This window comes from Otolemur garnettii, unplaced genomic scaffold (assembly GCF_000181295.1).
Source record: "Otolemur garnettii isolate 467f Iridium unplaced genomic scaffold, OtoGar3 scaffold00008, whole genome shotgun sequence".
Lineage (NCBI taxonomy): Eukaryota > Metazoa > Chordata > Mammalia > Primates > Galagidae > Otolemur > Otolemur garnettii.
The window spans coordinates 34,839,930-34,855,135 of NW_003852403.1; the positions used below are offsets into that span (position 1 = coordinate 34,839,930).

General features: G+C 41.0%; 2 protein-coding genes across 2 annotated transcripts; both read left to right on the forward strand.

The window, feature by feature from the left end:
- Positions 1 to 389: 389 nt before the first annotated feature.
- Positions 390 to 5,296, forward strand: LOC105886400 (interferon-induced protein with tetratricopeptide repeats 1-like). The gene is made up of 2 exons (XM_012801333.2): positions 390 to 486; positions 3,631 to 5,296. The coding sequence occupies exons 1-2, from the start codon at positions 482 to 484 to the stop codon at positions 5,063 to 5,065; spliced, it is 1,440 nt and encodes a 479-aa protein (XP_012656787.2). The 5' UTR covers positions 390 to 481; the 3' UTR covers positions 5,066 to 5,296.
- Positions 5,297 to 9,201: 3,905 nt separating this feature from the next.
- IFIT5 (interferon induced protein with tetratricopeptide repeats 5) lies at positions 9,202 to 14,749 on the forward strand. The gene is made up of 2 exons (XM_023509583.1): positions 9,202 to 9,252; positions 13,090 to 14,749. The coding sequence occupies exons 1-2, from the start codon at positions 9,248 to 9,250 to the stop codon at positions 14,531 to 14,533; spliced, it is 1,449 nt and encodes a 482-aa protein (XP_023365351.1). The 5' UTR covers positions 9,202 to 9,247; the 3' UTR covers positions 14,534 to 14,749.
- Positions 14,750 to 15,206: the final 457 nt, after the last annotated feature.

Consider the following 15,206-nt stretch of genomic DNA (forward strand, 5'->3'; position numbering starts at 1 on the left):
GACTCCTGTTCACACATTTACAGAATTTTATACCATAAAATAAACACTCCATGGTTCCTGGCAAGCAGACAGAGGCACAGAAGGAATGGTATGACTCTTCAGGTGCACACGGAAGATTTTCACAGGTTAGTGGATTCTGCATTAACTGGCATGTCCCAGCTCCCAGCTTTCTCCAAGACCAGGAGAGAAGAATTAGCATATCAGTCAAACTGGTTTCATCTGTCTCCTTACAGTCATTTTTTCAAAACAGAATGAAGAAAACCATCCCTGTTCTGTTAGCTTAAGTTTCACTTTCCATTTCCACTTTTCCTTGCAATGACACACCCACAGCTGACATCATTAGCTGCTGGTTAGCTCCTTTATATATCCCTGTCCCAGGGCTTAAACTTCTCTGCAAATCCAGGAGACCGACTGGCCAGACCTCAGGGGAGCCCACCCGTCTACACAAAAACTGCACAATTGCTGCCCAGTCACAGCAACCATGAGGTAAGGATTTCTGTGTTTGTTGCCATAATGTCTAAAGCTTCTGAAAAAATGTTAATCAAATACTATCTCAGCAGGTTTGGTCTCAGCGAAGGCCACATTTTCTAGCTTATGGACTGAATGTGTGGGTGTGTGTGGGTGGGGGGGGGGGGCTTGAGTGTGTGCACATTCACACAAACATTGCTGTATTAATGCTTTTTTATTTTTGTTAGCATGAGCCTGAGGAAACTTAACTCATGCTAAAGCCCAAAAAGGGGAGGGAAATGGGAAAAGAGTTTTGCAGAAAGGAAGAAAATGATTCCACTATCGGAGTTTCACTGCCACCAGTTTTACTCCATCTGATCTGGGCAAGGAATGGACAGGTTAGACTATGTAGAGATGGTTCTTTTTGTGCCTTCTCATCATGGAGAAAAAGCAGGACCCACACAACTGGGAAAGCCACAATCTTGGAGCCTCTCAGGTATCTTGAGGGAGACACTATGGGGATGTGGTGGGAGAAACTCCAGGCCTGCCTCTCTCATAGGCTTTTGGTCTCACTTTTGGTTCCTGTGTTAGGCCTTCTCAGTCCTACTGGATTTACAATTAGCTGATTACCTCCTCCCTGGAAGAGCCAGGCACCCAGCAGATCCCCGACATCCTCCTTTCCATAGGTCTTGGCTGGAACTCAGTGCTTGGGAACACTCGTGTCCTCCTTACCTAAGGGGCCTCATGTGGGAATTTCTATATTGTCCAAACTGAATCTTAATGCAAATAACCCCTGATATCAGCTGATAAAAAAATATTAATTAATGTTGACTGACAAATTTCCTCTCAGTGCTCAGTGGACAAAACTCTAAAGGGGCAAAATTTCCAGAAAATGCACAGTTACAGGCCTATCATCAACCCTCCTTCATAAACAGAGTTATTACTGGTAAATAAAATCATAATAAAATAATAATAAATGTTCTAAAAGTAGCTAGCGCTTCTTGGATGCTTATTAAGCACGAGCCGGGCTTCTAAAAGTATTGTGTTAATTATCACATTTAATCTTCGAGAGAAATCTGTACATTTCTTCATAGGCAGGTCTTTACACACTCTCACACATTACTTAACAATAGGGTTACATTCTAAAAAATGAATCTTAGGTGACTTCATCATTGTGCAAACATCATACAGTGTGCTTACACCAACCTAGATAGGATAGCCTACCACACGCTAAGCTATGTGGTATTGCCCATTGCCCTTAGAATACAAAGTTATTGCCAAGCAACATAAGCAGGTGGAACACAAAGCTTACACGTGGTTGATGCCTTGCAGGGGTTGACCTTACCAATACACCTGATCCAAACTTCTTCCCAGGTTAAGGATTTCCTACAATCCCAGCACTCTGGGAGGCCAAGGCAGGTGGATTTCTTGAGCTTGGGAGTTTGTGTTGAAGTAGTTTCTTTCTAGTAGTAGTTTATTGAGTGTTATTATCATAAAAGGGTACTGAATTTTGTCAAATGCCTTTTCTGGATCAATTGATAGGATCATGTGGTTTCTTTATAATTCTTTCATTAATGTGGTGTAGCACACTGATTAATTTTTGTACATTAAACTACTCTTGTATATTATTCCCCTTTTATATGACATTCTTGAAATGACAAAATTATAAACACAAAGAAGAACTATTAGTGGTTTAGGGCTAGGGATGTTTAAGGGGTACAGGTGAGGAGGTGACAGATGTGACCCTTAAGGGTTAGTATTGGGGAGATATGGTGGTGACAGAGTAATTCTGTGTCTTGATTAAGGCTGTGGTTCCATAAGTTCACTCGTGTAAAAAAATGTCAGAACCATAACACACGCTGTTGTTGTACCACTAAAATACAAGAGTAGCTCTAAAGTACAAAGTGTTTTAACCATCTTTTTTTCCCACAGAATTAAAAAGCTAAATTTAATAACAATATCAATGTTTAACATAAGGACTGAGAACAAAAACCTCATAAAGAACAAAGAAGATAAATACATTCAGAAAAGAAATCAGACAATTGCTGTAATGAAATATTAAGCAACAATAATAATGCAAAAAAAGTAACATTCACAATGTCAGATAGGAGTATGTCCATTATAGAATACTTTGATCAGTTAACAACTTCTTCTTATTTTTTCCAAAATCTAAAAAAATAGACAACTAGTATTTCTAAATAAAAGTAAAAGATAATTTCAAAAAAACAGATCATGCCAAATCTTATAGACAATAGAAAAAGAAATACTTCAAAATCATTCTACTTAATCTGGATACACCTGATAATACAATTGGAGAAAATATATTATTAAGGGAAAATTACAAACATATTTCACTTGTAAATGAGGATGCAATATGATAAACAACATATTAACATGTTGAATTAAAAATGAATGTTTAAGTAGTATACTTTGGTCAAAATTAAATCTAATTTATGTGAGAATTAGTCACTATTTTCTTTCTCTTTTTTCTTTTCCTTGCCCACACCCCCTCCCTCCTTCTCTGTCTGGTCTCCCCTTCCCCCATGTCCTACCGTGTCATTCATTGTCATTGTCTTCATAACAAACTTCTCCATTCCTATGATGCTTCATTAAGACTAATGTTTTCCACCTTCATCCAGGTCATTACAAATGCTGTTAAATCTCCATTATTTTTGATGACTGAATAATATCCCATGGTATACATATACCACAGCTTACCAATCCATTCCTGGGTTGAAGGACATTTAGGCTGTTTCCACATTTTAGCGATTGTAAATTGGGCTGCGATAAATAGCCTAGTACAAGTGTCTTTATAATAAAAGGTTTTTTTTTTTTTTCCTTCTGGATAGATGCCCAGTAATGGGATTGCAGGATCAAATGGGAGGTCTAGCTTGAGTTCTTTACGGTTTCTCCATACTTCCTTCCAAAAAGGTTGTATTAGTTTGCAGTCCCACCAGCAGTGCAGACGCATTCCTTTCTCCTCACATCCACACCAGCATCCGCAGTTTTGAGATTTTGTGATACAGGCCATTCTCGCTGGGGTTAGATGATATCTCAGGATGGTTTTAATTTGCAGTTATCTAATAATACAAAGTGTTTCTCTAAAATACGAAGTGTATAATCCAGCTTTATTCTTTTGGCTGTTTCTCACCTAAGAAAGAAAATCTGCTTTTGTTTTTGCAGCCAGAACACTGATGATCAGCAGGTCAAGGATAGCCTGGTTCAGCTGAGATGTCACTTCACATGGGACTTGCAAATTGAAGACTCTGAAATGCCTGATTTGGAAAACAGAGTCTTAGATCAGATTGAGTTCTTAGACAGCAAACACGCAAAGGTGGGAATACATAACTTACTGGCCTATGTGAAACACCTAAAAGGCCAGAACGAGGACGCCCTGGAGAGCCTAAAAGAAGCTGAAGACTTAATCCAGAGAGAATACCCTGACCAAACAGACCTGCGAAGTCTGGTGACCTGGGGCAACTTTGCCTGGGTGTATTACCACATAGGCAGACTGGCACAAGTCCAGACATACCTGAACAAAGTGGAGAAAACTTGCCAGAAGTTTGGAAATCTCTTCCGCTATAGAGTGGAGTGTCCTGAGATGGACTGTGCGGAAGGATGGGCCTTGCTGAAGTGCGGAGGAAAGAATTATGAACGGGCCAAGGCCTGCTTTGAAAAGGCTCTGGAGAAGGACCCTGAAAACCCTGAGTTTAGCAGTGGGTATGCAATCACTGCCTACCGCCTGGATGGCTTTAAGGCAAAAATAAAAGGTCACATGGAGTTTTCTTTGCACCCTCTAAGGCAAGCTGTCAGGCTAAATCCAGAAGATCAATATGTGAAGGTGCTCCTTGCCCTGAAGCTTCAGGATGAAGGACAGGAAGCCGAAGGAGAGAAGTACATAGAAGAAGCTCTGGCCAACATGTCCTCCCAGACCTATGTCTTTCGATATGCCGCCAAGTTTTACCGGAGAAGAGGCCATCTGGATAAAGCTCTTCAGCTCTTACAGTCAGCTTTGAAGGCAACACCCACATCTGCCTTCCTGCATCACCAGATAGGGATTTGCTACAGGGGACAAATGATCCAAATAAACATGGCTACAAACTCACAGCCTAGAGGGCAGGATAGGGAAAAGGCAGACAGAATCATAAGATCAGCCATATCTCATTTTGAATTTGCTGTGGACATAAAGCCCACATTTGAGATCGCTTATGTAGACCTGGCAAGAATGTATATAGAAGCTGGCAATTATAGAAAAGCTGAAGACACTTTTCAAAAAGTGTTAACCATGAACCCAGTGGTTAGAGAAATAATGCAAGAGGTACATTTTTACTATGGCCAATTTCAGGAATTTCAAAAGAAGTCTGAAGTCAATGCACTTATCCATTATTTAAAAGCAATAACAATAGGAGACCCTTCAGTTGCAAAGGATAAAAGTATCAATTCTTTGAGGAAATTGGCTTTTAAGAGACTTCAGAGAAATGCATCAGACCTGGAAAGCTTAAGCATCCTTGGGTTTGCCTACAAATTGAAAGGAAATATGGAGGAAGCCGTAGAGTACTATGAGCGGGCCCTGAGACTGGCTGCTGATTCTGCAAACTCACTAGGACGAGGTTTCTAGGCACTAAAATATCAGCCACTTTCACATTTCATTTACTTTTACATTTAACATGTACTAATCATCCTTTCCAGTGAATCATCATCATTCACTGTAATGATGTAATTTTTAAACAGTTACTCAAATCTGATAAAATATTACTTGTATTCAGAAAATAATGAAACTCGATGATACACTTTAAAACCATGAAGAATAGAGTATAAATGTCTTACTACAACAAATAAGTAAGTGAGGTGATGGTTATGTTAAGTTTGATGTAAGTGTTCCACATTGTATATCCAATTAGCAAATTGTACCCCATAAGCGCATTAATGTACAGTTATGACTTAAAAAAATTACATAATTAAATAAAATATGTGTGTGTCTGAGAGAGAGACAAACCATTTGTGTGAATGCTATACTGTAGAAGAAAGCTTTCTGGATTGATTTGTAGCAAATAAAACATTAGACTTATAAACAGTAAAATGTTGAATTTATTCAGTTTGTCAACAGTTTTCAGTGCTAGATACCAAAAATACTGAGGTGAAGAGGCAGTTACTTTTACTAAACTTCATCCCATTTATGACCTACTATGAGGGACAAAGACTAAAATAAGTACACAATTAAAAGGTCAGCTTTCACCAGGAAGATAATTTGTATAATTCTGGATCAAATTGTTCCCGGGAGTTTCTATTTTATGCCACTATATATGAAGCACTATTTTGTCAAGTCATTTGCTGATATTGATCTAGGTATAAGAATAAGAAAACAATGTAGCCGGGCACAGTGGCTCACACCTATAATCCTAGCACTCTGGGAGGCTGAGGCAGGTGGATTGCCTGAGCTCATGGGTTGAAGACCAGCCTGAGCAAGAGCGAGGCTCTATCCCAAAGACCTCAGATGGATGTTTGCTGTGTCTTAGTTCGTTGGGATTAAGTCCTAACTCGAGTCAAAAAGGGAGACAATGGCACAGGCAGTCAAATCTGAATTCTTATTCTGTCATTTACTAGCTAGTACTTGGATTTATTTGGAGTGAAAAATATAACTTACCTGCTCTTGTAATGAAGGAAAGCTAAAACTGTATTTGCTACCTGATTTTCAAATAAATATTGCCTCTTTACTTAAAAAAAAAAAAAAAAAAAAAAGAGCAAGGCTCTAAAAATAGCTGGGGGTTGTGGCGGGCATCTGTAGCCTCAGCTACTTGGGAGGCCGAGACAAGAGAATCACTTGAGCCCAAGAGTGTGAGGTTGCTGTGAGCTGTGATGCCACAGCACTCTACCAAGGGTGACAAAGTGAGACTCTTGTCTAAAAAAAAAAAAAAAGAAAGAAAAGAAAGGGATGCTAAGTGATTTGAGAGACAATCTATAGCCATTGTCTTTGATTATGAATAATCACATTTGATTAAAAGGACACGCATAGCAAATAATATTGTTGGAAGGAAAACTTAAAAAAGCAATGTCATCAATTTTTCATTCTTGTGTACGTTTTAGGGGATGATGTATTCGTTTCCTATTGCAGCAGTAACAAGTCACCACAAACTGGGTTATTTAAAACCTAACAAATTTCGTATCTTACAGTCCTGGAGGTCAGAAGTCTAAAATGTCTGCGCCAAAGTCAAAGTACTGACACTGCCTCCACTCCCACAAAGGCTCCAGGGAACAGCTTTTTTTGTGCCTTTTCTGGCTTCTAGAGGCTGCCTGCCCTCTGGCTAATGACTCCTTCATTCATTTTCAAAGCCAACAACAAAGCACCTTCAAATCTCTCTCTGCTTCTTTCTTCACATCACCTTCTCTTCTCTGACTCCTTTTGCCTCTTTTTTTTATAGGGACCCTTGCAATTAATTATACTTGACTTGCCTGCATAATACAGGATAACCTCCCCATCCCCAGATCCTTAATTTAATAACATTTGCAAATTCCTTTTTGTTATGTAAAGTAACATGTTCACAATTCCTGGGATTCAGGCATGGACATCTTTGTGTGGGGCTATTATTCTGACTACTAAAGAGCACCACAGGAAAATTCCCCAATTTGGGGGTCCCAATCCACTTGCACCAATCATTTTTGCTCCTTTCAGTTGATACCAATTTCATCCATTGTCTTTGAGAAGGTAGGACTGAGCACATCACAGACTGAATGCTAAATTTTTGTTAGGAATACTTGATCTGTATTTATATTTCATAAAATTTGCAACTAAAAAAAGTAAATTTATCTAAGTTTTTCCAAATATCCTCCTAAGTTTTTTCTATTAACTCATAAGTTTTTAAACTTAGATTAAAAAATTCAAGTCCTCAGTAGGCACAGTTGACCAGTGATTTCTCTATTAGTATAGCTGTAAACCAAGCATGAAAAATGATTGCCTTAAGTGAGACACTGCCTCAGGGTCTAAGATTTAGGGGGCAACGGGGCCATAAGCTCAGTGATCAAGATAGACAATATCTTAATACAATATGCTTTTAAAAATTCAAAATCAATGTAAATGATGAATAACATTAATGAACCCACAAAAGAGGGGACCACAATTGCTCACAGCACAGAAAACCAATTACTAAGACAACAACGATTGTCAAGGAGGAAAGGATTTATTTCAGATGATGCTTCAACAAGGAAGCGCAGGCACAAGCTACCTTAAATCCACCTCTCAAGTTAGCAGGGTCAAGGGGTTTTACGGACGAGAAAATGAGTAATGCATAAAGGGAGTGAACTCCATTGCATGTTTGGGGTGGAGTGCAGGGCACACAAGTGCAGTGAGGAAGCACGCTAGTCATACATCCCATGAACAAAAAATGGTGGACAAATCTCTCCCCATGGTGAGGAGCTTAGTATTATAATGAGTTAGGGGCTGATTCTGCTCATTCTTTTAGCCTTGTGCCTGGGCTTAGTGGCTGTTGGTCACAATCTGGGGAGGCATATTGCTTATCTTGAGTTTCTCTAAACATTCTGGTGGTAGAGTAAGGCACTGTCGTTATCTCAGGGCTACAAGGAGGTTCTGCTGTTTACTGTGAAAAAGTCAAAGACATCGTAACAGTGTACAGAAAATTACAAAGTTCTGTTCAGTAATCTGTACTGAGATCTCTGTCTCGTCTCTACTTTTTCTAAGACTGCCATTGTTAAGCCACTGGGGCTGAGATAACTGACACTCCCTGTTTCATCCCTGTCAAGTCAAGGCCACTTAGCTGCCTGCTTCAGTACTAATGTGAACATGAGTACTCCTTTGGAACATGAGGAAGCTAAGACACTAGAGAATTGTAAACTTTTGTTATAAAACCGGTCACGATAATGGACAGAATATTGAGGTTCTGAATACAGACATTAACTCAATAAGGGTAAGGCCCTTTTCTGTTTTCTTTATTGCCATATTGACAGTACTTTCAGTAAGTTCTGGCTCTTAACAATTCTTCAGTAAAATCTGTTGAATGAATTAATTCGGACGTGACAAAAATTTTAATGTATGGGTTTTTGGCATTTTCTGCTTAGATTCCCAATGCCATCCCCCATCGTTATGGGGACCCTATTACATAAAGCACCATTGGCAAGGGTGTGACAGAAAAGCATTTGCCTACGGTTGGGGGTTGGAGTGTATAAGCCTCTTTGTAAAGCTATTTGGCAGCATCTACCAAAACTTAAAAGATACATACATCTTGATACCCAAACTGCTCTATTTTAAATATACCCAACACAAATAATAGCATAGGTGCCCAGCACTGCTACGTTGCTTGTTGAATCAAAAGACTGGAATGGAAGCAGAGAAACCAGTTTCCACTGAGCACGTAGAAAGCTAGACAGAGCATCCCTGCGACACTTAAAAATAGCGCTGAACAATCTCCTGTCATTTTTATTTAAAAAGAAAACAAAGGATAACGAAGCAGCACACTGACCCAGAGAGGCAGGTGAAGGGCAAAGGCCCAGCTGGAAATTCAACTCCAAACGACCCCGGGCTGGCTGGAGGCTCTTCCGCTGCTCGGATAAGTTTCGGTCTCCGAAGCTGGCCTGGGCGCTCCTGCTTCAGATTCACTTTCTAGTTTCCTTTCCTGCTCCGATCCCTCGCGTAACAAAAGCCGCGGCGCGGCGGGGTCCCAGCCCCACGAGCCTGGCTGCAGCGCGCGCACGCGCACACGCACACGCACACGCACGCACGCCGCGGCGCGGGTCTGAGGAGAGCGCCAGGGGGCCGCGCCGTGCGGATGGCCGGCGGAGTCCAGCAGCCATGAGGTAAGGATGCTCGTCCGCCTGTCTCCCGAGCCCGCGTCGGCCTGTGCTGCACACGATGTTCTTTTATCCGTCTGCAGCGCGAGCCTGCGGCGCTTTCCGTGGCCAGCTCCTCGCGCCCGGCTGCTGGGCGTCTGCGCCGGCGACCCTCCTCGGAATCCCCGCCCGATCCTCGGCGTCTGGAGTCGGGCCTGTCGGGGCGGTGGGCCGAGCGAGCGCTTCCCCGGACCCAGTCCCTTCCCGGGAGGCTGCGGCCGGGGCCGTTGGGGCGTGCAGCTGGGCGACGCACCGGGGAGGCCTGGCCAACGGCAGTGACTGTGCTGGGATGCAGCGGCCACCACTGCCGCCGCCGGGAGGGCCGGTCAGCGCTCGCGGAGCCCTCTTGTCCCGCCGTGATGGCCCAGGGCCCCTGTGGCCTGTCGCCTGCCGCTCCTCGCAGCCGCGGTTCCCGCAGTGTGGCACGCGCGGTTTCGCCCCAGCCCTCCGGGCGTCACATGTGCCTGACGCTGCCGCTTTATCTCTCTGGTTTGGGGATCTTGAGTGATTCTTCCCTTCCCGGGAGCTACTTTTGTTACCCTTCCACCCAATCCAGTATGTTATGGGGATTTCTTTGTGTGTGTCCTTGATTAATGTAGCACAGTAGGGTCCGTTTCTTACCCATTTGGTATCCCTCGGGGCTTGCACCCTGCCTTGCACGTGGTGAGTGAACCAGCCCCATTTAATCAGTTGAGGAATGAAAGGTTGCGATCTTAAGCTCTAAAAGCAGATAGTCCTTTGTTCTAAATACTGACCCTGAGCACCTACTAGCTGGTGACACAAAGCAAAGTTTCTTAAACTCTGTTAGTCTGTTTTCTTTACAAATTAATGGCATCCATCTCTGGGGACTATGGAAAGGGTTGACTGCTTATCACGTACTATTTGCACAGTAAATGTCAACCGTTATTAATATAAGTTAAAAAGAAGTTTAACATTTTTAGGAAGAAAGGGAACTAACAGAAAGTGGCTTGAAGAAACAACTAGGAAAAGGGGTTGGAATACACTGTGTGTACATGCAGGCCAGGATGAAAGAGGGTTTCCCCATGGCATGGGGGATGGTCTCAGACAATGAAAGACTGCTTCTTCCTAGCAAAAGAAGGGACTTACCTAAGGATAAATGTTGCCAGTTTAGACACAATAACCTTCATCAGCTTCCCAGAAACAAGGTTAAAATATTAAATAGTTTTAAAAGTAAAACTTCTTGTGGTATCCAATTGTACCTAAATTCCACAAAGCCTGGGCAAAGCACATTAGTGCTTGATTGAATGTTCTTTTGAGATCCCACAGCCACATTCATAATGCTGGAGCAGCCCTCATCCTCTTTGGGGTGGGCTGGTAGGGATCTTAAGAACAGAGGTGGATGTTTATTTCACTCTGTGATGGGTAGGGAGCCTGACCTCCTGTTGTGGATTTGGGCATCACCTCTAAGTTTGTATCACCTCTCCTTGCTAAGTTTGTATCACCTCTTCTCTCCTTCAACAGCTGCCTTATGTCTCTCAGGGAGATTTGTTCTGAATATCTTAATTAAAATTGAGCTACCTTCCAGACTCTCTCTTATCTTCCCATTCCCTTTTCCAGCTTTATCTATTTTCTCAGCACTTAGATCATCTCACACATGCCTTCCTTCCTTCTTCTTTCTTTTCTTTGTGGTACATGCCATGTGTTAGAATGTAAGTGTTTAGAATATAAGTTGAATGAAGTCAGAATTGTTTTTTGTGTTTTGTTTACTGCTCTATCTGCTACAGTACCCTGCCTGTGACAAACTCTCAATAAATATTTGTTGAATGAATAAATGGTTTCCCTACCAGTTTCTCATCTTTCTTTCTTGATCCTCTATCATCCATTCTCTACAGAGCAGCCAGAGTGATTTGTTAAAACTAGATCAGATGTTATAGTTTTCCTACTTTAAGACTTCCTCTATTTCCTGTTGCAGTTAGAATAAAATTTATATTTCTTATCATGGCTAGTCAGGCCCTACAAACCTCATTTCCTGCTACTCTCCTTTTTATTTACTATATTTCAGCCATTCTGTTCTTCCTTCTGTCCCCTGAACCTTCCCAAGTTTCCCTTCCCAAGGTTCCCACATCGGGGCCTTTCACTTGCTGATCCCTTGGCCCAGACCAGGGTTTGTTAGCCTCAGCACTATTGACATTTTGGCTGGATAGTTCTTAGTTGTTGGGAGTGGGTTTGTAGGATATTTAGTGGTATTCCTGGCCTTGACCCACTAGATGCCAGTAGCAGTCCTCCAGTGATGACAACCAAAATTGTCTCCAGACATTACTACATGTCCTGGGTTGAGGAGGACAGAAACCACTTTGGTTATGGGTTGAGGAGGACAAAAACCACCTTGGTTAAGAAGTATTGGCTTAAACCAGTCTGCCCTCAGATCTTTTGTGATTGCTTCCTTATTTCAATTATCCCTTTCCTGACTTTCATAACTAAAGTATACACCTCCCACCACCACCTTTACTCAGTCCCATTATACTATTTTTTTGTTGTTGTAGTTCTTAGCACTTATTACTATCTGGAATTATGCTATTTATTTTCTGTCAGCTCCCCTTTTACACTCTCCCAGAATGAAGTTACCCTAAAGAAAGGACTTTGTTACTGAACGAGTGCTTTGTCCACTATGACAGAATATTGCCTCTCAGGTGTGACCTGAAGTGATCAGTAAATGTTGATTGACAGAAATATTACTGTTGTTGCCCATACTCGTTTATATAAATGCATTTACATTATTTATACAAGGAAAGAGGTCCTGTGTGCAGCAGAAAGGGAAATATACACACAGCTTCGCACAGTGCCCCCAGTGGGCCTTGCAGAGATTACATGGTACCTGGCACATAGGGCACTCTATAAATATTTCTTGAAGTTAAGGGCAAAGATAAATTAATAATAGGTGTTAACCTTTATTGTTGCCTCTAACCCCAGGAGTCAGAAGGATGTGGCACTCATATTAAAAACCTACTCAGCTGGGTGGTGCCTGTGGCTCAGTGGGTTGAGCACCGGCCCCATATACCGAGGGTGGCGGGTTCAAACCCAGCCCTGGCCAAACTTCAACAACAAATAGCCGGGCATTGTGGCAGGCACCTGTAGTCCCAGCTACTCAGGAGGCTGAGGCAAGAGAATCGCCTAAGCCCAGGAGTTGGAGGTTGCTATGAGCTATGATGCCACAGCACTCTTCTGAGGGCAACAAAGTGAGACTCTGTCTCTTTAAAAAAAAAAAAAGAAAGAAACACCTACTCAGCTTCCTTTTTCCTTTTCTTCATCTTCCTCTAAATCTCTATTCCGTATATTCTCCTTTTGCATATCTTAAACTTAAGCTTTTTCCCTTCTCTTGGTACTCACGTCTGTTTCTTTGGGAGTCTGTCTTTCTGTCCCTCTTTCTTTCTCTGCAGAAAAATTAAGTATTTGTGTGGCTTCTCTGTCCTCTTCAGTGTACTTACTTTCTTACTTCTCACCTTCTCTTTTTCTCTCACTACTTATAGAAATGGAATTTTTATGTTAATTATTAAATATATATATATTCCTAATTTTCAAGGGCTTAGTAACTTTAAAAAAGGGAATAGATACCCAGTCTTCTCTCCAAAACTGGTTTTGCAATAAACAGTGAGAATTTAAATATTTCTAGAACATAGCTGTATATAGAAGAAAGTCTGGTATAAAGTTATGGGAACTTAGTGCTTTAACTGTAAGATAAAATAAGGGATAAAACTGATTGTTAGCAAAGAATATTATTTAAAGTTTAGAAAATTGTGTTTTTTTCATTTCTTTAAAAACTAAAAAGGATTTTATCTTTGACAGTGCAATTCCAAAAGAGACTTTGAAGGCCATTCTGTTGGAGTTAGAATGTCACTTTACGTGGAATCTGCTTAAAGAAGACATTGATCTGTTTGATGTAGAAGATACAATTGGACAACAGCTTGAATTTCTTACCACAAAATCCAGACTTGCTCTTTATAACCTTTTGGCCTATGTGAAACACCTAAAAGGCCAAAATAAAGATGCCGTAGAGTGCTTGAAACAAGCAGAAGAAATAATCCAGCGAGAACACTCAAATGAAGAAGAAGTACGAAGTCTAGTCACTTGGGGAAACTATGCCTGGGTGTATTATCACATGGACCAACTTGGAGAAGCTCAGAAGTATATAGACAAGATAGGGAATGTCTGCAAGAAATTGTCCAGTCCTTCTAACTATAAATTGGAGCGTCCTGAGATTGACTGTGAGAAAGGGTGGGCACTTTTGAAATTTGGAGGAAAGTATTACCAAAAGGCTAAAGCAGCCTTTGAGAAGGCTTTGGAAGCAGAACCTGACAATCCAGAGTTTAACATTGGTTATGCCATCACGGTTTATCGGCTGGATGATTCTGACAGAGAAGGGTCTATAAAGAGCTTTTCTCTGGGGCCCCTGAGGAAGGCTGTTACCCTGAACCCAGATAACACCTACATTAAGGTTTTTCTGGCACTGAAGCTTCAAGATGTACATGCAGAAGCTGAAGGGGAAAAGTATATTGAAGAAATCCTGGACCAAATATCATCTCAGCCTTATGTCCTTCGTTATGCAGCCAAATTCTATAGGAGAAAAAATTCCTGGGACAAAGCTCTTGAACTTTTGAAAAGGGCCTTGGAAGTGACACCAACCTCTTCTTTCTTGCATCACCAGATGGGACTTTGCTACAGGGCACAGATGATCCAAATCAAGAAGGCCACACGCAACAGACCTAAAGGAAAAGATAAACTGAAGGTCGATGAGCTGATTGCATCTGCTATATTTCATTTCAAGGCAGCTGTGGAACGAGACTCCATGTTTGCATTTGCCTACACAGACCTAGCCAACATGTATGCTGAGAGAGGCCAGTATAGCAATGCTGAGGACATATTCTGGAAAGCCCTCCGTTTAGGGAACATAACTGATGATCACAAACATCAAATCCACTATCACTATGGCCGCTTTCAGGAATTTCACCGGAAATCAGAAAATACTGCCATCCATCACTATTTAGAGGCTTTAAAGGTCAAAGACCGTTCATCCCTACGCACCAAACTGACAAGTGCTCTGAAGAAGTTGGCTACCAAGAGACTTTGTCACAATGCTTTAGATGTGCAGAGTTTAAGTGCCCTCGGGTTTGTTTATAAGCTTGAGGGAGAAAAGAGGCAAGCTGCTGAGTACTATGAGAGGGCCCAAAAGATAGATCCAGAAAATGCAGAATTCCTCACTGCTCTTTGTGAGCTCCGACTTTCCATTTAAAGGTGTACTCCAAGAAGTTAGGTCGAAGCTTTTCCTTCCACTTTGGGTTCTTCTATTTCTGCTTATTGTTTTAATCCATTGTTCACTCTAGAGCCAATGTTGATTAAATGGCTATAGTGTACCAGACATTGTGATAAACACTTTATATAGATTAGGATGAATCCTTTGTTGTTTTCTTTCTCTTTTCTTTTTAATTAAAATACTATAATTCATTGAGAAACAGAAACATTCCAGCTGTTATAACTTTGAAAATAATGTTGTTATCACTTTATACCTTTTATCTTTACTATTTATAATTTCAGATTAAATTTTTGCAGATTTCCTTTATTTATTGTATATAATCCTACACAAACATTTGATATCTAGGTTAGGAAAACTCAGGAGTACAACATTTCATTAAGCTCTTAACTATGTAGCTTGCAAAAGAATTTTCAAATATTTTGACTTTCATAAGGATATTTCACTGTCAATCTGATGGTCACCTAAAGAGTCTTTTTGTTGGGAAAAAAGTTCATAATAATAAAAAGTTTATCATCATCTCTTGGTGACTTCGTTAAAAGAAGAAGAAACTGGAATAGGATACGATTTTCTCAAATTTTAAATAATATACAATTTTAGGCATACATGCAAAATCACAGATTTCATCTTCCAAAATATATTAAGTGGGTAGAAG